This window comes from Anopheles maculipalpis, chromosome 3RL (genome assembly GCF_943734695.1).
Source record: "Anopheles maculipalpis chromosome 3RL, idAnoMacuDA_375_x, whole genome shotgun sequence".
NCBI classification, from domain to species: domain Eukaryota; kingdom Metazoa; phylum Arthropoda; class Insecta; order Diptera; family Culicidae; genus Anopheles; species Anopheles maculipalpis.
The window spans coordinates 1,268,556-1,290,527 of NC_064872.1; the positions used below are offsets into that span (position 1 = coordinate 1,268,556).

Here is a 21,972-nt window from a genome sequence, read left to right on the forward strand (position 1 = left end):
TTTTTCGTCATATATCAGTGGTATAATTGGAAGCGCATCAGAATCTGATCTTTGCTTCACGATCTCGGCCCAGCGCTGAGAGATTTTCAATTTTCGATTTTTGTCATCCTGTTTACGTTTGCAGCATGTTTGCACGTTCCCGATCGGAATGCCATAAAACGTCAATACGAACATATCTCACTGGCATTGAACATCCTTTTTCGCGCTGACAGTTACTGCCTCGCCCTCCGCCCTCGATGGGTGTACATCGGTCCGAGACATGCTGTTCGTCACATCACTTTGCTGAGTAATGTGGCTGGAATGCTCTGAAGCTTACCAAGTCCCTTCCCAATAGGCACGTGTTTGTCTCGTACCGCTCAACTCACTTGATTTACACATAATTCTTGACAACAGCGCTTCAACACACACACACACCCACAAAGCACAGAGAATGTGATCTGGACTAGGGTGGTTTATTCGGAACCAAGAGCAGCTCGCCCTTCGCTCTGTCCTGGACATTGATTCGTCGCACAAACTCATAACATAAATGGGCATGTCTGGGATGGGACGTCCAGCTATCGTTGCCCGATTTGCTCAGCTTAACTGCACTCCGGGTACGTACTGCTTCTGCAGTATGCGCGTCCAGGAGGACTGTGTTGACGTTTCCCAGCGGCACATTATTCGTACGTGAACTTTTCTCCTTTAAATTGTGACCATAAAAGGGCTAGAAAATAATTGTTTGCCTGCGAGAATGTCACGACTTTTGTACATCAGCATTGAGTCGGTTCGGTGTGCTGAGTGTGCTACAGATTTCAATCCAGAGCACTCTACGAGCGAGCAAAAAGGAATCTAGGTATGATGAGAAACTTTGACTCACTTCGTCCAATGAGCGATGGATCACGAGGCGCTTTCTTAGCATTATGATTGAGCTAATTATTTTCTTAATACAAGCCAGCTCTAATCAAGCGAATGGTCCTCAAAGTAGGAGAGACTGTACGAAGTTCCTTTACTAGACAAACCAAGTCCACCATTGCCACAAGTCCTGCTACAGCTCTAGGTGGAATAGTCCCCATGCTTTCTGCACTGCTCCAGATCCGAGCCCTATTCCAACAATCGCGACGATCGTATCCAAACAGGTCAGCCTGATTTTGTTTTACAATAATGATCATGTGCATGATGCCGTGGAGCCTGTGCACCAAAAATGGTACCGCTTCTGCACAACAAATGTCCCGAAACGAATTTCCTGCACATGCGAGAGTGGGTAAATTTGCAGGTCCTACCCGCGCACTCGGATCGATCAGTGGACCACCTCGATCGTACGAAGCGTAGCCGAAGTTGGAAAAGTGTTGTGGGTGTTATTTGTGAGCCAATTAAGTCTGTTTGATCGGTCACCATACGGGTAGGTTTGGTAGAGTGAGATTACCATAGCTGGTTGCTGGAAGCATTCGTTGCAAATATGATTGGGAACTCAATGAAACATTGAACCGTACTTACAAATCATGCATTTGTGACAGCCTAAGGATGATGTTCCAAAATGGAATGGAGCTAGTGTTGTTAACTATTTCGGTTTTTGTCTACAAGGTCTTCAAGAAAAAGGCACAGAAATATTTGATATTCATGTTACATTTTTTTAGTGTGAATGAAAATTCCTCAAACAGTTTGTACGGGTAAACCATGAGCAAGCCCTTTCATACCAAATCAAAATACTTTTCCAATGTTGCAATATGCTCAAGATGCGATCGAATTGCATCGTGCGCTCGTACCTGCCAATTGCTGGTTTAAGGTACAATTTTATTGCACATTGAATTCACCCGTCTACCCGTGCATGAATGGATAATTGGAATGCAATGTAAGAGAGGTCCCTTTACCGTGTCGATTGGTCAACGAGTGTGGTTAAATAGTTTCAAGAGAATGTTCACATCCGCATGAATGTGAAGTATTTATATTGATCTTGTCCCTCTAACTCTCCCTATTCTCTCTCATACTTTCAGCTATATCAGATAGTGTTTTTCACAATGCGTGCGGCCATATCACCGCTTCCTGCAGCCTGGGTGCTAGAAAAATCGTTGGACGGACGGACGTACGATGCCTGGCAGTACTTCGCAGCAGATGATACCGAATGCCGGGAGCGGTTTGGATTGCCAGCATACAGCACAAACTACATCTTCAAAAGCGACACGGAGGTGATTTGTTCGACACAGTTTTCTTCGCTCGAACCACTGGAAAATGGAGAAATCAATCTGTCCATAATAAGTGGGAGACCGAGCGAAAAGAGCACTTCTCCGGAGCTACAAAACTTTACACTTGCTCGATACGTTCGAATTCGGCTGTTGCGTATTCAACAGGCAGAAGCTCAGGTAAGCACCATGATTGATTATTTCTAGTTTAATTAGCTGAACTTAGCTGACTTAGTGATTTAAATGTTGGTTTTGGTATGCGAAGGTGTACAATATTTACGTTAAAGTATTCGATATTCGTTCCAATGAAATATTTCACTGTCACGAAACGTTTCAATTTCGCTCTCTGCGCTCGCTCGCAAGATCTTTGCTGTGAGTGTTGCGGATTGCATACTCTTAGGCGCATTAACGCTCCACAGTTCGTAATGGCCCAAAAGCAAAGCAAAAGGGAAATCTGGTTTATTTTGTTTATTGTTACAGCGAAGTTTCTACACCATCCGATCGCTAAGAATTGGTGGAAGATGCTTTTGCTCTGGCCACGCCGGCAAGTGCAAAACGAATGATAATAACATCGATAACGAACCACAGTGTGAGTGTGTGCACAACACCTGTGGAGTGCACTGCGATCGATGCTGTCCTCTGTACAACCAGCGACCTTACCGGATTGGTACTCCAGTTGCTGCAAACAAGTGTGAAAAGTGTGAAGTAGGTAACCGATCTGTTGAAATCTTTGTGGAAATTCCATTGCATGCTGTAACATTTCTTTTCAGTGTCATGGTCACGCCAAGTCCTGCATCTACGATAAACTGGTCGACGAGCAACATCTCAGCATAAGCATCAGGGGAAAGATGAGCGGTGGAGGCGTCTGTCAAAACTGTACCCACTTCACCACCGGAATCAATTGTGAACGCTGCCTGGCGGGCTATTATCGACCGACAGATCGATTACCGAACCATCCGGAGCCGTGTCTCGCTTGCAACTGCACCGCTCCGGGTGCTACTGGAGAGTGCAATCCAATCGGAGGCGAATGCTACTGTCGAGAAGGATTTACTGGTCCGGGATGTACCGAATGTCTTCCAGGACATGCGGGAGAAAAGTGTACGCGATGCGATTGTGATGCTAGGGGGACACTTCCCGGTCGGGAGTGTGATGAAAAGTGTAGCTGCAAGGCTCACGTGGTTGGCGAGCGTTGTGATAGTTGTGCCGATGGGTACTTCGCGCTGGACGAAGGACACCTGGATGGTTGTTTGAAATGCTACTGTTCCGGTGTTGCTACAAGCTGTTCAGTGGCGTACGTTGAAACGAGCAGCTACGAAACACTGCAAGGCTGGACCGTTACTAATTTGGGTATGAGTGAACAGATCATCCCGACGAAGGATAATGAGACCGGGTTCCTAGTGTTCGGTATGTTTGAAATGCCTGAGACAGAAGCCATTTACTGGAAGGCACCGAAAGGATATCTTGGGAACTTGTTGCGAAGTTACGGATCACAACTAAGCTTCAAGATGCAATGGATCACGGTGCGTGGTGACACGAGTGGGAAACCTACGGTTGGACCGAATCTGGTCTTGGTAGGTAAGAACGGTATGAAGATAGCATATGGAGAGGAAAGCTATGATGAGATTGGTGAAGCTACGATCAAGGTGCCATTAAAGGAGGACAACTGGTACCACGTTCCACGGACGGTAAAGGACATCATCACGCGACTACGACGTACGGAGTATCACGGTGATCCCGTCACACGATCTCAATTCATGGCAGTTCTGACAGACGTGGAAGTGATACTGCTCCGCGGTACCTACCATACTGACCAGGTGGAAAGCGTACTGGAGCAAGCACAACTGTTCTCTGGATCACATTCCATTAGCGGATCATCTTCCGCCAGTTCTACCTTCATCGAGCGCTGTGATTGTCCCGGAGGATATAGAGGCACTTCCTGTGAGGAGTGTTCATTCGGATACGTTCGAATATATGAAACCAGTGTGACACACGAACGAGTTGGTCGGTGCATTCCGTGCTCTATGTGTAATGGACATGCGAGTAGCTGTGATCTTGAAACGGGAGAGTGTGGCAGCTGTCTACACAACACCGTTGGCACAAACTGTGAGCGATGTCTACCAGGATTCTACGGTAATGCAACTATTGGACACCAAGACGATTGTCAACAATGTGCTTGTCCGTTGGTGGATGCAAGCAACAACTTTTCTCCCAACTGTCAGGCACGTGGTGGAAGTTCAGATCCAACGGAGTATGTCTGTACACAGTGTCCGGATGGGTACACGGGAGATCATTGCGAATTGTAAGTAGAAAGAGGTGATCGCTTTCGAATGAGTTATGCAATAATTTGGCGAAAATTTTATATTGTCAGATGTGATGATGGATACTACGGCGATCCCACGGCCATCGGTAGTCAGTGCCTTCCTTGCTCTTGTCATGGGGGGCCATGCAATGCAAAAACTGGAGAATGCATTGAGTGTTTGTAAGTATAGAAATCGTCTTTTAAAACTATATTCCTTACCCTTGACCTCCTTCACTTTCTACAGAGGTAACACGGAGGGTTGGCGCTGCGAACGATGCAAAACTGGCTACTGGGGCGTACCGGATGATGGCTGTGAACCCTGCAGCTGCTCCGAACTAGGTGCTCTCGAGAACAATGTGTGTGACGTGACGACGGGTCAATGTATCTGCAAACCGCGCTACGGTGGCCGACGGTGTGACGAGTGTGATGTAAGTATCGCCTTAGGAATTTCGTCGTTGCACGGTTGAAACTTAACGTGCGTTCTGTTCCGCAGGTGGGTTATGGCAATCTGGATCTTGACTGTCCAGCCTGTGCGTGTAATGTGAATGGTTCAGTTAGTTTGATGTGCAATGTTGTGAGTGGACAGTGTGAGTGTAGTAGTGGTACGGAAGGAATCCATTGCGATCGCTGCCAGGAAGGGTTCTTCGGACTATCCGAGGAGCAACCGGATGCTTGTGAAGGTAGGTGGTGTATTACATTGATTTCTGTTCCATGGTAACCTCCGTAACAAATTAGCACAGATAATTGGTTATACGCTTGTGGGCAAGTAATGCAGAATCAACGGAAGTGGGTAGCATGCAGCGAAACGAATGCAAACTCAAACAGCAATCGAGATCAGACAGGAGAGAAATGAAAGCATCGATCAGCAGAACAACTCAATACTGTTTCGCTTGGGCTTGAGATCTCGCTGTGTCGATTGGCATCAGCGATAGTAACGATTAAATGAAAACGAACCTCCGTGCAAGGGGAGCGACCGGGCGTTTTTTTTCCTTATTGCCCTCGAGAACTGGTGCAAGGGTATGGTTAGAGCGTATGTAGAATGCTCTTATTCATATGCAATTCGTGCGACGAGGTCGGTTGAATCGTTCGGCCAGTCGGATGGAGTTGGCGGTGAGATTAATTTTATTGTTATCGTTATTACCTTTAACGTAGATTACAATTTATTGATTATGAAGTTATTAAATCCATGCCACCCGGGGTAGCAGACGATGACGATGGGGAGGTGTGGGAAGATTGGTCGGTAGGAATCGTGATGGAAGGTTTAATCACCGTTACAACCTCCCCTTCATAGTGATCGTAGCAGAATCTGTTGTCTCTGAATTTCCTCACTATACAACTTACAAAAAAAAAAAACATATCTGGGGTTTTATCAGCTTCATAATAGTACAAATTGTTACTAATAACAACTATAAGACATACAAAAATTACATTGAACCGATCGTTCATACGAAGATCATCAATAAGTCATAAATTGATTTCAAAACATCATTTCACATTGCTGATTGCATCCCTTCAAGAAAAGAATTTCGTAAACTGCATTCTATATTGTTCGTCGCGAAAAACAGAAAAGAATTGTGTAAATGTGCCTAACCGCACTGCAGTAAACAATTTTCTTTCGTTCCACAAAAAAAAATAGTCTGCTTTCTTCATCTCTTAACCTTCGCAAAAGTAAACAAACATCATTCGTTCGTTTTTGCGGAGAAGCAGCATGGGAAACATGAACCATAAAATTGGCTGATTGATCGATGAGGTAATTATTTTTGGAGCATGCAAAGTAGCTGCAACGCAGCGTCGGGTCAGTTCATGCTTCTTTTTAGCGCCAGACTAACCAAAGCCGACGGGAGTTCGCGACGAGTACTCCGAGTGCGAGTTAATTAAAAAGTTTTACTTCGTCGTCAAGTTTTTTGATGATTTTTATTTCAAAGTTTTTTTTTGTTGTTCTTTCGCTCGGGATGATGGGTGGATGGAGGTTTATGTGTTTTGTGCGAAATGTGAAAAGATGACGTGGAACCGGTTTGCGGATGCGTTATAATAAGCTTCTCGGCAAACAGATCAACGTTATCCTCCGAATCGAGCTATCGGGCGAGTATGATCGAGACGCGGAGAGATCGTTGGTGCTTCACGCAACCACATGGAACCACATTTTATAGGTTCTACTGTTTACTGCTTCGCTCCATCATTCGCTTTTTTGGGACAAATAATTCACAACAGTGACGGACTGTTGACTTTTTTTTCGGAGGGTTCCGAAATCTGCGTAGGCCGCATCGCGTGTGTCAACACGGCCGGGTTGACTCACACACAATGCAAACAGACACAACACCTAGCTTCCGCAAACATGTGCTCTGTGCGCAGTGAGCGAATGGGCGGCATTTTTCGATTGATTTGTCCTCCCACCACCCGACGACAGCAGGACGAATGCTACCGAGATAACGCAATGTCGGTGTAGCAGCAGGTCGCCGTGCCTCGGCTCATTGGAAAAATTAATCGCGATTCAGCACCGTCGCCGCTCTTGCCGATCGTCATCAGGCCGTGGTAAATTTACCGCCGTGCGCCTTCGTGTGTGGTCAATGTGCTGGAATAGTGCTGGATGATGATGGCTGGTGGTTTGGAGGTCGCGCCTAGCCGCACCATCATCGTGTGATAAGTAATTTGCTGTTGGTAGACTGCTTGGGCAGTGTGCTGCTGAGCTCGGTGGTCTGTGTACGCTCGTCCGGATGCGGTCACTTATCGTGGTGTAGAAAATCGATCGAATCGATGTTATTGGAATGAAGGGCCTGTGGATCTGAGGCAGCAAGAGAGAGAGAGAGAGAGATAGAGAGAGAGAGAGAGAGAGAGAGAGAGAGAGAGAGAGAGATGAGTCAAGGGCAAAGGGATACCCTGACGTAGCTGATTTTTTCCACCACAATTAATTGAACCGAGACTTCTTTAGTGTGGAGTCCGGAGAAAGGCTTGCAGTCGGGGAGCAGTTGAAAGAGATTGGAAGGAAGAGTTTATAAAATGTACAACTTTATCATCATCATCCTGTGTACATGTGGCGCACGCCCGTGTCTTTTACCGGCGGGTTCAGATTTATGCCATCATCCCGTCCTTCTGCTCCGTTGTATGTCTTCTCTCCCATCGCTACGCCATTGATATGAAAATTAATAATAAATCAATTAGAAACTAATGACTTAGCGGAATTTTTATTGAATAAAATTAATAAAAAACTGCTTGTCGTTTGGCTGCGCTTGGAGGATCGCGCTCGGAGACGCAACAAAACCGGAACGTGTTTAAATTCGTTTCCCTGTGCTAACCTTTCTATTTTGGCAATTTGGATGTAAAACAGGAACCGGAATGAAGGTTTACAGTACAAATTAAAAGTAGTAAAGATGAGTTTTATTATCAGGGAGCAAAAAAACCCGATCAAAGACGAGTTTGAGTAAGTTGTTTCTAGATCAAACCATCAACCATATCTTTACCGTTTTGTAATCGAAATGAGAAAAAAAAGTTATTGAGGCAGGGTTGGCCCGTCTTCACGTTGGCCCAGATCATACAGAAAGCGTCGCACTTGAAGATGTGCATCATGATCATCAACATCGTTCCGGTTGGTCGCTTTCGAATGGCTTTCAATCTACTCATCACTTGTTTGTTGCGCCTCTCGTGTGGTCGAATCGAAAAGAAAGGCGCTCGCGAGTTGTCTTGGTTCACTCTATAAAAGAAGAGATCAATCAATTCTGAACCCGCGACACTAGCAACACACACATGTTCGAGCTGGTTGGCAGCATGGTGAATAAATTGCTGGAAGCTTTTATATAAAGCAGCGCTCTAAGGATGATCGGAAGATGTGATAAAGGTTGGTTATGCTCTTGTAAAGTTGAGTTGCACAACGAGTAATCTCAACAGTTATAGTCCAATTGTTGGAGGGCCTGCCAACAAACTTTACATCTGATCCAGTCCAGAATAAAGTCCAGTCCCTTCTCAGTAAGCGAAATGATTTGATGTGTCTTGACTTATATTGCGTCACACGTCATGTTTCATATAACCCAACCCAAAAACTCCTCGGAATGCAACAATGAGACATTTAATCTACTTTCTCCACTTCATCCTGCAACCGTCCGGAGCACGCAACTCAAGACGAGTCAAAAGCAACATCATCATCACCTTTCGTGTTTCCAACAGCAAAATACACTGCAATTGCACCTTACCGGACTCTGCGCGCTCAGTGCTGGCAAACCACCACAACACGCTGTCTCAAGCGATAAATTCCGAATGGTAATTTATGTGCGTGCCGGTTTTGCCACAAGAGATCCTGCCGGCACAATAGTTCCCCGCTCTGCATGCCACGCTGTCAACAGGTCGGGGCTTGGTTGGTGTGTTGCAGCTGATCAGAATTCCCGGCGTGCCGCAGCAGCAGCCACACCGGCGATCTGGCTAGTGTCACCACCCCTTGCAACGCCGCGTGAATCCGTTATGAAATTGCACATTAAAATGCAATAAAACAAAACGAGTGCCCTGGTGAGAGCGCCCATCCAGGCGCAATTTTGTGCTGCAACAAATAAACCTGGCCACGACAACGACTACTACTTCGCCGGGGGTAGCAGCATCTGCTTGCACCCTTTCGTAGCATCATTGAGGAGGGTCGTAGCAGAAAGGGGAAAATGGGATTAATCGCATCATCAGACAAATTGGAGCCACCATGGTACGTTCCGTGCGACTCTTGGCAAGGTCTGTGCGGAGCGAGCCAAACAGGAAAGGGAGCTGCGGTGCAATTTTGTGCACTTGCACACGGACGGCTGCTACCAACAACGCCGGGGAACGGCTTTTGCCAGTGTTGGTGTTGGGGTGATAATTTCGCGATCTTCCGCGATCGCACTGACAGTTTGTTTTATGGCACTTTTAGCGTTATTTATATCCCTTCGCAACAAAACGCGGGTCCCTTTCTACTATGAGCCGGGAGACCTATGTTCGTGGGTGGGGTATTGCGTCAAACCTGCAGGTGAAACGGACAAGCACACATGAGTAGAATTTCTATTCTCCACACAAACACACGAACGACGTGTCAATCGTCTGCGAACATGGCGATTGTCGATCGATTAGTGGAAACTCTATGTTTTGTACGCGCGGTAAATCTTTTCCCGGTTCTCGTATGCACGCCGAAGACTTCACAGTCTCAATCCTGTCTTTCGGAGGACCCCAAGCCCTTTTTGTTATCTCAGCTCAGGGGGAAACATTCTTGAAATGTCTGTCGTTCGTTTTCGGTGATCAGGGTGAAGAAACCGGGGACCGCCTGACGAGCCTGACGGTGTGCTGTTTGGTTTGATGGAAATCGTGAGTCGATTGAATTATTTCCATTTATCCTCAAAGCTTGCAGTGCCAGAGTTCCCTTATGCGTGTATATGTGCCCGTTGGTTGAAGTTGAGAGCTCCGACAAGACTGCATTTTCTGTTCTACGACCTGCCCAAGTGACCCTTTGCAGTTTGAAGGATCGTGGCCATCGTATTATCGGCACCGGGAGATCGTAGCTGAAGATAAATGGGCTTTTCGTACGTTCGTTTTGTTTTTTTGTTGTGCCTCCCCCATTTCGATGCCATTAGGAGTTACGGCGTGTGTTGTACTAATTGATTTATTCCGTTACCGGGATTAGAAAGACCTCCATCGTCACGGGAGGGAGTGGCCGACGCCCAGGCTAAAAAGGGCCTGCTGGTGGCCCCGTTACAGGGTGCTGAAAAAATAATCTCACTCTTCTGATTGAGATATGAATGTGAGAGAGGCTTTGACTGATCTTCGGCCGCATGGGTGGGAATCGTCTCGCAGGCAAACAGGCTTAAACAAATCTCTTCGTTTATCTTCAATTTGGATCCGTTTAATCCGTTCAAATATTGCATTTAAATTAATTTAACTGTGCTAGTTATAACGCTTTAGGTCGGCAATATATCTAGCGTTGGATTAGAACAAAATATTGCGAGCCAACTGTGCAGCATGACGAATGATACCTGCTCGAAATTGGCACCAGATAGATGATGGGCAATAAACTCCGATCAGACATTCAATAACTCACCGGGCGAAACATAGCCACTGAGCGATGGGTTCCGATCGTTGATTAGACGTTTATGAATGAATCTAGCGATCGCTGCACGCACGAACCATAGGCCGGTTTCGCACGCCGGTGATCATTTCACATGATTTCTATACCTTTATGGTACGAATAAATCACCGGAAACCTGTTGTCTTACATCTAAGCAAAAACTCCCCCGACGTCTTTTTTGCCCCTTCTCTCGTAACATGGTGTACTGCACCGACTCTGCTCCGAAGAGTGGCGGCGCAAGCAAGGGATATATGTCTCATGAAAACCGAAATGACTCCCCATGGTTCGAGTCACGGTTTCCGCTGGGGAAAAGGGCAATAAAAGTTCCCGACTGTCTACTCTGCCTGAAGATTCGACCCGATCAAAACTGCCACGGCGGCTGTGGATAAATCATTTGCAACTTGTTAGCCGTCCCAGCCTGAGGATGGAGTATGGGGAGGTTACGGAGAAGGGAGGTTTTAAAGAAAATCGTCCGTCACGGAGCAATATCCCATGGCTTGATCTTTTCGTGGTTGAAGCTTTACGGTGCATTTTATAACCGGTGCATGTTAGAATCGTTTTTAACGGCAAAATGTGCAGCAAGCGGTGCACTATAAAAGGGCGAATAATTGGGTCAGTAAGCCAGAAAACTGGTTGAGCAGCAGGAAGTTGATGAAGGGATGATCGTAAAAGCAGTGATGTTGAATTTTTGAAGTGTTTTAGAAGGTTGAAGAATTTGTTTTGAAGGTGGTATCGTGCTGAAGCAATCCCTCCCGAAATGCAGATGGATTTCTTTCGTGAAGAGTAACCTAAGCTTCAAAACCAATCGGGTCGAGTCCTTAGGCATCCACGTCCTTTGGACGACGAAGTCTCTGAAGGGCAAGTAGTCTTAGAAGCCGAGCTGTTAGGCCTTTTGGTTGACGAGGTCTTTAGTAGCAGTCCTTTACAATCGGATGATCAAAAGTTGTTCATCCGTGACCTAATCAGCATGGAGCTAAGAGAGAAACTCAGTGGTTTTGCATGCTGAAATAAGAGTTTTTGAACCTTTTTGAAATCAACTACAGATTTCCTGCAAACCCACTGAGCCACAAAGCAGAAGATGTGATAATATGCATCGAATTGCTTGTGATTTGGTGATAATGTGACATTTGATCCTGCTTAACGTCAACAAAACATGCGCCATTTCCTTGCATTACGTGCAACAACTCAAAGTATTATCACAATCGTTTAACCTTTACTTAAACGGCTCAGATCTCGCTTGTGCATCGTAAAATTGGAATTTTAACCGAAACCTCCACATAGGCGTTGGTCGGCTAGCGGCATGCAGATTGTATAATCGGATTTACTTTCTTGGAATACGTTCAGAGTTTGGAACATAACTCCCCAAAAGAAAACCTTGTGACCTTTATACAGCCAACACGTTCTGACCAACCCAAATGGCCTTTCTTCCCTTTCGAGTTCTTAAGAAAAACTTTCTCATTTTCCTGTGCGCAGATCAGTTTGATAGGCAACCGATTTGTTTGCCGTTGCGTTGCCGAAGACGATTTTTTCAAACACGACGTTTTCGAGAAACAAATCGATTCAAGCGGTCGAACCGGCTCTGGGAGCGCGCTTCGTCGTAGGTGCGAACCAATGGAGTGTTAAACAGCATTAATTATGCGTCTTGTTGGTTGGTGGATTCCGGCGAAGGAGGATTTTAATTAATGCTGGCCCAAGAAGCGTGCGTATCGGTGCGTAAGCGCTTACTGTCTCGTCATTTCTTCGGCTCCTGTCATGTTCCAGTAATGCCAGGCGTGAAGTTTAAGCTACCACCAGCGCTTACGGTGCAGAATTTGGCGTTCCGCCACAGCAAATTAACCGCTTGGATACCGGTTCTCCACACTTGAGCCGAGTGAGAATATAGTAGGGGACATGTTAGATAGCTCCTGTCGAAAAAATGATTTATAAGGCAGTGAAGCAAGAGAGGGTGCATTCGGCGAGTGTGTGTGTGTGTTTGGTAGGGTGGATAGTGACTGATCCACCGCCGGGTTGTTCCGAATCGAGGTTAAACAAGTCCAACAACCAACCCTAGCAAATGACGAGTTCCAGTAGATGCCGGTCCGCGTGTTTTGTGTGGGCCGGTAGTCACCACAGCCAATACGCAGGGTGTTCGGAGTCGCTGCAATCGGTGCATCGATGCGCGAGTGTGTGTGTGTGTGCAGTTATGTGCGCTTTGTACACTGTCGGTTGGTATTAATTTTCCGTGGTAAAACATTAATTACATGGCTAATGATCGGTTGGCAAACGGTTATGGTAGTGCTCGCGCGCAGTAATCTCGGATTTTGGCTTAAGATTAAGGAAGATCAAACGGTTGGTAGATGAGCGTTGGAGGGTAGTACGGCATTAAACGCACAAAAATGGCGACTGTGAGATTCGGCCTCAACTATCCCATGTCAGGAGCTGTTTTCCATGCAAGAGATATCTTGCTTAAAAAAGAAGTTCTATAAATTGTATGTAGCATTTCACTGATTCAATATCTTTACGCTACAATGACAAATTGAGTCAATAAATTTTCCTTTTGATTGCAGCCAGCAAGTAAAAAATCCTGTGCCGAGAATGCTACACGATGGCAAATTATTTCGTCATCAAATAAATGTGATTAATACGCTTGCTCATCTGCAGCTGTGCTCAGTTACCGTGAGCCTTGGGTTGACCTGGGGTTTGGCTGGTTGCAGCGCGAGATCCGACGAAAAAGGAAGACATACTTACTATCCGGTGGGCACTTCGAGTGGCACTTCTTATCTTCTCAATCATACTGTAGCCGGAAGCAGTTCACAGCAAACCGTGCCATTGCAGCAGTACCACGATCCCGCCACATCGAGCATAAGTTATGCGTGTAAATATTTGCCACCGGCGCTGTAGCTGTTCGTAGCAGCTGATGGCGTTGTTTAGAGGATCACTTTTCTTCTTCGGCCCTCGAGGGCTGAGAGCGCAACATTCCTGTGTTGTGGCTGCTGCTGCTGCTGAACGGGATGCGCATTAAATGCACATTTATGAATTACTCGGCCTGTAGTAGCTCCGTTGATCGAGGAGTCGTTTCATCTTCAACACCTTTCACGAGCCTGCAAATCGAGGTGAATGGGAATGTTGCTGGCGATGATGATGATGATCTACTCTCCTGCATCGCCGTTCAGGATCGAGAGGGTCGGGATTGTAGGGTGGGACTTTCTGGAGTGTGTAGAGATTATTTGTACGCTTGAAAGTTAAAGCAAGCGCGAAAATGATCCAAGAGAAGTTGCAGCTTCTTGCTTGCCGGAGCCAACACTCCTGTGATGCGATTTATTCAGCTGTGCAGTTACTGCTTACCGTGCGTGGGAGATGTTCAAAAGAAAACTTGCTCGACCTACGGGCAGATGTATTTCAATATTCACATACATACCCAGGTATTGCAGTACACAAACATCACCATTCATAAGACGCATCAAAGCCGATCTAACAAAGTGCGGTACTTGAAGATAAGATAAACGCATCAAGGAAGGCCCACCAGTTGCCCATTCCAATGCAAATAAACGCAAGCCGAGAAGTGCATCGTTCCCACATCTGGCAAAGGTGGCAAAAGTATCATCTGCGGTGCGGTTAAATTACGCTTAATAATCTCCTTACATTGCTTACTCTCCATGCAAATCCATGGGCGGATGATCATCGCCAGCAGTTCGGTTTATTGCAAACGATTGGAAAATAATCCTTCTGCTCCGAGTCCCAGGTAGTTCCCAGGGGCAACTCAACACGGTGGCATATGTGGCTCGTTAATCAACGTTTGGAGCGCAAGAGAGAGAGAGACAGAGGTAAACCGGGTGAGGCACATTTTCATGGTGAATCGTTTTGGAGGTGAAAACTGGTAACACAAATCGTAAAATTATGCCCACCTGAAGTCGTCGCAGTCTGGCGATTGAACGCGATCGAATGATCATCATCGATTGGGTGAGCGAGCGTGCTCAGTAGTAAAATCCGCTGACGAGCCCTCCTCCAAATCGTTCCGGATGGTTTTGATGGGCCCATAAAAATTAATAAATTTAAATCAATCGCCCCATTTCCGGTGCGCAGTTTGCTACTGCTGTGGACTGTTTGTGAAGTAGTTCGATAAATGATCGATAAAAAATGGGGTAAACTTTTATTCACAATCACCTTCTTCGGCAAGCATCAAACTGCAGCACCAATTTGTTTGTTAGGAAATAAATCTCTCCTTATTATGCAGCTTAATTTATAGTTAAAGTCGTAAAACGTTCTTTAAAAATAGAAACTGCCGCTTAAATGCACGATCTCTCTCGCTCTCTTATGTTCGTTGCGTGCTACCTCTAATGGAAGTGATTTGATCACATTTTGAAGTATCTCTTCCGATCGTAAAAGTAAGCGAAATTAAATGATTTAGGTACGGCAACAAATCAACACGTCACGACACCGAATGCCTCCCGATGCCGACGTGGATGCGAGTTAGATATGAAACCTCCCATTTACAACTGCATCCGAGTCGTCGTCGATGTGGCATGATGTGGCATGAAGGCAATGAAAAATCGTGCCGATTGCAGTGGGTCGCCCAGGTCCAGGGATTTTCCTTTCAAATATGAGCCCAAAGCTTGAGGTTACTGCTCAAAGTCACGCAATAGTACACCGCTTCTAGGCGGTGTTTCTAGTTCGGCCAGCGTGATCCGGATCGCCATCCGCACGTCCAGTGAAGGATATTGCTTCGGGAGCATTTCTCGCTTAGTCAATCGCATGTGCAATCGAATGGCTTATCAAAAGGAACGGAGCAACAAAAGGCATTTTCCTCACCATTTCCCTGGACCGGTCTGGATTTAATCCTCTTCATTGCCGGTTTGCATGTTTGGTGCGATCGGTTAAACATCAAGCGTGTTCGTTCGTGTCCGCGAAGTGCTAAAGCTGGGCGCCTTTTTGGCGTGTGACCGGCGTCAAAATCGAATCAAACGGACCAACCTCCCAAGATATTACGTACACCGCGTTCTAGTAGTATCGCTAACTACACTTTAATTGCGGAGTCCGAATGGATCGCTAAAGTGCAGCAGGGCGGGAAAACGGGAGAATTGTTGACCGCGCTGATGCATATTTGGTTCGTGTGTGCGATAAGTGTTTCCAGCACCTTAAGTGCCCTGAAGTATCATGGTTGGAATTTGTGCATTGACTAACAAGCTGCTAATTACCGGCTGCGGCATGATTCAAGTGATGAGGTGGCCCTTAACTTACACATCAATTGGTAATTGATCGTTGACAACGTTGATGAGTAAAGCAGCTCGATTAAGGATCTTGAGTTCTAGCAAAACTTGTAACAAACAGGTTGAACTCTTTCCTTGCATTCTACAAAAAGCCAGCAAAAGCAAACAAAAACAGCGTGCATGTCTGTAAATTCATCGAAAATGTTTGAGAAAATTGATAATTTAGCCCACACCAACACGCCATTCATTATCCACATTATGTAAACACAACCCTCAAGCAGAAACGAACGATAGAACAGAGAAGCACCAAGCACCAAGAACTTTTCGCCCTGAAAACTGAGTGCCTCGAGTGAAAAGGATAAAGTCATTATTGGACAAGCCCTGTGATCTTGTGTTTCAACTCGACTTGGGTAGTCTTCTTTGGCGCACAAGAGAACTGCAAGTTTCAATAACCTCCACGAATCTCGAATCTCAATCATAATTTGCATGCCGACAGCTTCAAACTCGTCGGTCTTATCGTTCGCATTCTCGGGTGTGTAAATCCAAAGAATTCCCCAAAAACACGAATCTTCCTACCCTTGGCACACGGTTGATCTTTGGATCGGCGAGCTGTTCTTGCGTACCGTTGTGTTTTGGGATATGGAAAACAACATTCTTAGCCGATAAGAACAAAAAATAAAACACACACACACACACTATATTCGCTCAAGTTGATGCCGATGACGATAATGACAGGGAGATAAGAGGGGAGTCTTTTTAAAAAATAATTTTCTTTCGATAAGATGCGTCAGATATGGAGTTGGGTGTCGGTATAGGGTGAGAGAGAGAGAGAAAGAGAGAAAATTTCAAGTACGCGGTGGACCGACTGTCCTCATCTCGGTACAATGTGCTGTAATTTGCTCCCTTTTCTTACGCTGCGTTTGCTTTTTGCATTTACGTACTGCATTCTTCCGATGCCGAATTTTTTGCTCTCCTATCAATAAGTGTGACCACTAGATTGCTATACTTTACATTACCCGTTTCATTATTTTATTTTGGAGCGTTAACCTAACAAACTTTAGAGTTTTTTTTTTTGTAGTAAAATTTATAGCAAATCTATAGTGATATCGCATAAATGACCATAACTTATGCTATTTCTCTTTCTGACCCAAGCCAAATCTGTGTTGTAAGATCACATGTTTTACAAAAAAGCTCTCATATATACTGAATAATTTACCCATCAACGACTCAATTTCACGCAAACGATGGCTTGTTGTCGTCGGGCCAATCATATGGCCGAACGAAAATATAACGCGCCTTTGACAGCAGTGACCTGTTGGGACTGTGCATGATGCGCCTCAAAATCATCTCTCCCAAGATTCCACACCACGAAGGAAACGATCGGAAAATGCATCTGGTAAAATTATCCTGCAGGAATGCTCGATAGTGGTTATTATATTTACTTTGAGCATATCATTAAACGACATTATAAACGACTTTTCGCAATGATTTATGCGCTCTCCCGCTCTTTCGCCTGATCTTCGGTGTGCCTTGGGAATGGTTAAGTCTGTGTTTGGAGCAGCGTTAAAGCACAAAGCGTTGCATGAAACCGTTTTCCGTGGGTTTGGCAAATAGCAAACAAATTTGCCTGCACGCCATCGAGATCTGCGCCGTTTGATTCTGATTGAAAGCCTCGTTTCTTCCTTGGGAGATACACTTCAACAGCTGAGATCGCAACCGTTGACTATGCTAATCAACATGAGCCAACACATGGAGGCCAGGGTCTTGCGAAATTTCTAGCCGGAAGACACAGTACCGCTGGGTGTGGTTGGAATGGCGCTCGAATAGAATCTTGAATCGACGGGTTTGATTGAGCGTGCAGATTCAGATTCTTCTCCACATTGCAGGATTAGTGCCCCGGGGCGGGGGGACTATACATTGGCAGGGTGAAGGAGGAGGCAAACACAACACCGCAACATTAAGTCGCGCTGATGCCGCCCGACCGTGCATATCGAGTGCACTGATCGTAATAATTCAAATTTTACTCACCTCACCTCATCGGGCGCGGGAATTTATGGGCACAGTAACGAGATTTATGTTCGCCCCATTCACATTAGGAGCAGCCACAATTTCACACACACACATCACAGCCTCTTAGCTGTGAAGTCTAATAGAGATGTTACCGTCGATCGGTATCCAAACAAACTGTCGGGTGAATCGATCCGACAACCTTAAAGATATATGACACCTTCTTTTATGAGGTGCTTCTTACAACAAAAATTGGTCGATATATGGCGAACGTGGTCCAAATCGGACGAAACCGTGTCAATTAGAGCAAACTTCCATTCACGCTGCTACATGTTCCGACACGGCCCACGATCGCTGTCCGAAATTGAGTCATAGTCCTCTTACTGTTTCTGGTTGTTCGTGGTCACATTTGGAAGCTGGCAAGATCTCGCCTCCAAGCAGTGAGGATTCTGTACCACACGGGGTCTAGGCCCACCATATCCGGTGCCTTTTTGCAGCCGGTGACACCCATACCGCACCTGAAACTAAATAAATTTCACACTGTCCTGTCAATCGGTGCAGATCGGCATCGATTGATCGATCGTAGAATCGCGAAGAGCTAGGCTACGAGCGCGAACTTGCGCGTAAGCCTAGTTCCAATTACGATCCTACGATCCAATTTTGTGGCCTACACGAATGGCGGAAATCGAGTTTTCTCACCTCCAACATTGGACACCAACACGTCGTTCTCGGTGATTTCGATCACACGGTTGTCGCAGCTGTGTCGTGACCTTAAATTGTGACAGCTCTATGTGGTTGGAATATAGGACGTTTTGATCGAAAACAAATAAAACTAAACATTTAAAGCATAGCAGCGTTCACTTTCGCTACTAACATTCAAGAGTTGGTTCGAGTGGTACCGAAAAAATGCAAATGCATCTTGCCGGACGGACTCGCTTTCAACATCGTCTAACTTGGCCCCTAAAAATAAAGTCCCCAATTAACAATGAATAATGGCTTGTTTCGGTACTTTGGTTGAAATTCTATCCGATCCGGGTGAAAGTGACAACGATCGCACGTTAGCACACACGGTCGATAGGGCCACATTTTCCACGATTGTTGTCCACCCTGGGCGACAGACGAACAAACGTGCTAATCGATGCATTCATCCATGAGTCTTGTTTGAAGAGGAGAAGGAGATACTTGGCGATTCACGTCCCACGCTACACTGCAGTTGAAGATTTCACTAATAAAAAATGCATTCATTCATAAACCCTTTACACATACACAGACTCCTAACGCGGGTTGCCGGTTGGCAAAGGTACAGCGGAGCGGAAGTTTGTCAATGAATCAAGCCAGCCTCGAAGGAGCCCACTGGGTGTCGCTTTCCCATTCCGCACACAAAGTCGCCCTGGACAACGGGCCAAAAGACAAGCGCACGAAAAGGGGAAAAACACAAAACAAATCGCCCGCCATGTGCCTGGCAAAGGCTTGTGGAGTTCGGTTTTTTTTTGCGCACAAGCAAACTCGGAACTGGGTCTCGTTTTAATGATGCGTGGGCTGTGTAAGGTGGTTTTCGTTGGCTTTTCGTCGAGCCCGTCCTGCCCACCGATACGGTTACGTGGTAGTCGGTGTAGGTTTTTTTTTCTTTCCCTTCTTCTCAACCACTTATTCACCGGGAGGCTGTACGAGTGAGCTCGAGGGAAGCATGAGTCGCATGTTTATTTCTGTGTTTTATACATTTTTTTTTTTTGGTTGGTTACCGCGTGGTGTTGCTCGGCTGTCTGTTTCCTTCCAGGCGGACAAGTCCACCTGTGTATGCGGACCAGTGTCTACTGTATGTGGACATTGTAGCACAGATGTCGATGGGTAGGCGCTGGGAGGCTTTGATTGGAGGCTTCGTCGGTGGGAGCGTGGTATTGCACAACACGCAAAGCCCATTCATAAACTGTCATCGATGGGTGGCGGCAAGGATGAGACGCAAAGGAAAGGGCCCAGGGCATTCATTGCTGGTGGAGATGCATTTATCTATTCGTTGTTTGCTATCGAGAGTGTTCATTGTCCAAACGGTCAGATTAAGAGTGAGAGAGAAATACATTGATGTTTAAGAATCAATCTCTAGCGATATAGTAGCCGACTTTTGCAATCAATCTTGAAGTATGGATTAGTTGAAGTCCCAATACCCATAAAATGATTAAATAAACAATTTAAATTTTCACACAAGCAGTCAAATGAACTCCTTGATACTGGGAGCTCACGATCGCGATCGAATGAACTGTGCTGGGCGGCAGGCTCTCACCAACGGTCTCGCCCACAAATGCTTCGCTCCCATAGAAAGGCTCCGCCAAAACGCCGGCAAGATATATTCCTATCTGCCCCAAAGCCCCAAACACTGTGCAGCTGGGTTTATGTTTGATATCAAACATTCATGCAACACTGCCTGGGCTCTCTCACTCTCCCGGAACTCACTTACGCGGTTTCTCGCGCACGCACAGCCAAATACGCGCGACTGCGAACCTGTGGTCGCTCACAGCAAGTGAGTCGTTCGGTGAGCTTCGTCGCGAGTGCACGTGTTTTTCGATCGGTGGAAGCTTGCGCAAGTTGCGTTCGCGCAAGAAAGGAATCAAGAAACAACACACACGGGGGCCTTTCGGTATAATCCGCTAAAGATCCTCTTATCGGGGACGACGGTTGTCAGAGGTGAGATTTGTGCGTGAGAGTCGTGTCGTAAAAAAGGGGTGTAAGTGATGTTGTGACATTAATGCTTGTGCTTAAATGAAACCAAAAAAGAGCAGTTCAAGTGTTAACCGGTTTAGTTGTGTGTAAGATACAAAAATGTGTTTGTGTCCAGTTACGAAAATTCAATCAGAATTAGTTTAGCCCTGGACAGTGCCTTCGAGATGTGCTTCCGAAGATGAGTTCCTGAGCCGAACAGAAGCAAATTTTCAGAAGCATTCCACAGCTTCAGCCTTCTGTAAGCAGCAAAAGAACCCTAAATCTGTCGTGTTTTTTGCCGGAGTTCTCGGGAAACCTTAAAAAGCCCTCGAGCCGCCGGCTACGTTTGCCCGGCAGTCGAAGGCCTGGCCATCATCACCAGAGCAGCAGCAGCATCACAAAAAGGCAGAAGCATCACAAAACATACCCCGCGGCACCGAAGAAATATGATTTTCTGATTGATGTTTCCTCGTCTCGTGTAAAATGTGGTTCAAAGGTGGTCCCCTCGGTGGGCTTTGGCGTTTTATGTTTGTGTGTCTGCTTTTATGTGCGAAAGTGTGAATCTTGGTACGAAAACAAAAAGTGCGTACGAAAGAAGAAGGGTCATGAAGGAAGGAATTTTGGTGTCCAAAACAAAAAAAAAGCGATTAAAATCGAGAGTCTCTCACAATGTGCCGCGTAAAGCCATTAAATTGTTTCTTTGAGTGTATCAAAAGAACGGAGGAGGTTAAAAATATTTAAATCTTTTCTTTATGCTTTCCCGTGCGTATGGACAGCAAGAATTCGCAATCCACTTTTTGACACTTTGGGAGATTAGTTGTTCCGCGTCACACTGACCAGTGCCAGTTTAATTGGGTGAAAGAAAATTGTTGGTCGTGAAAAATCGCTTAACAGAAACAAAATTCATGTTCTCGCTCGCTGGTACCCAACACCCGGCGTAAAGTGAAATGCTTTTTTTTGCAAAAATCATCGAACAACGGTCGCCAGGAGCACCAACAACAAAACACGGAAGAAAAACTGAAATTACTCGCTCGAAAAAGAGAGATTAAACAGGATTATGGCTGACGGTGGCTATCAGCTGGGAGGGCATAAAATTGAAACATAAAACAAACAAAAATTACAGACCTTGCTCCTCTTTCTCTCGCAAGGGTAATGAAGAAACTCAAAACGCCCCACATTTTCGATCTCCCGATGGTGTGGTGTGCGTGTGTGTGTACCGTGTTGATTGTCTCTGAAAGATTGTGGAGCAGTCGGGAATCGGTTGGGCGCGCGAGCCAGGGGGACACTCGTTAAATAACATAATCAACAGATGCTGTGAAGTGAAACGTGATACACGCGAAGGTTTTTGCAAGAATATTTGCTCATTTCCGCGTGTGCGACGTGTAACGTGCTCGGTTGTAGTTCAGAATAACCGATGCAATCATATACGTCTCATGTTGTGACTAGTCTCACTCCTTACACATGTATTACGTGAGGAATATATCGCAAAACTCGTTCGCCGAGATTGATTTTACAATTCCAAGAATATTCAATGCCAGAAACGCAATCGCGGTAGGAGTTTTCGTG

At 45.8% G+C, this 21,972-nt stretch overlaps 1 protein-coding gene across 1 annotated transcript in view; it reads left to right on the plus strand.

Moving 5' to 3' along the window:
• The window catches only part of LOC126565760 (laminin subunit alpha-1), a 71,260-nt gene that overhangs the window by 24,572 nt on the left and 24,716 nt on the right, over positions 1 to 21,972 (plus strand). Inside the window, exons 4-9 of the mRNA XM_050222967.1 lie at positions 1,971 to 2,336; positions 2,637 to 2,861; positions 2,927 to 4,455; positions 4,525 to 4,635; positions 4,700 to 4,883; positions 4,949 to 5,135. Of these exons, the coding sequence (XP_050078924.1) occupies positions 1,971 to 2,336; positions 2,637 to 2,861; positions 2,927 to 4,455; positions 4,525 to 4,635; positions 4,700 to 4,883; positions 4,949 to 5,135 (2,602 nt within the window). The remainder of the gene's footprint in view (positions 1 to 1,970; positions 2,337 to 2,636; positions 2,862 to 2,926; positions 4,456 to 4,524; positions 4,636 to 4,699; positions 4,884 to 4,948; positions 5,136 to 21,972) is intronic.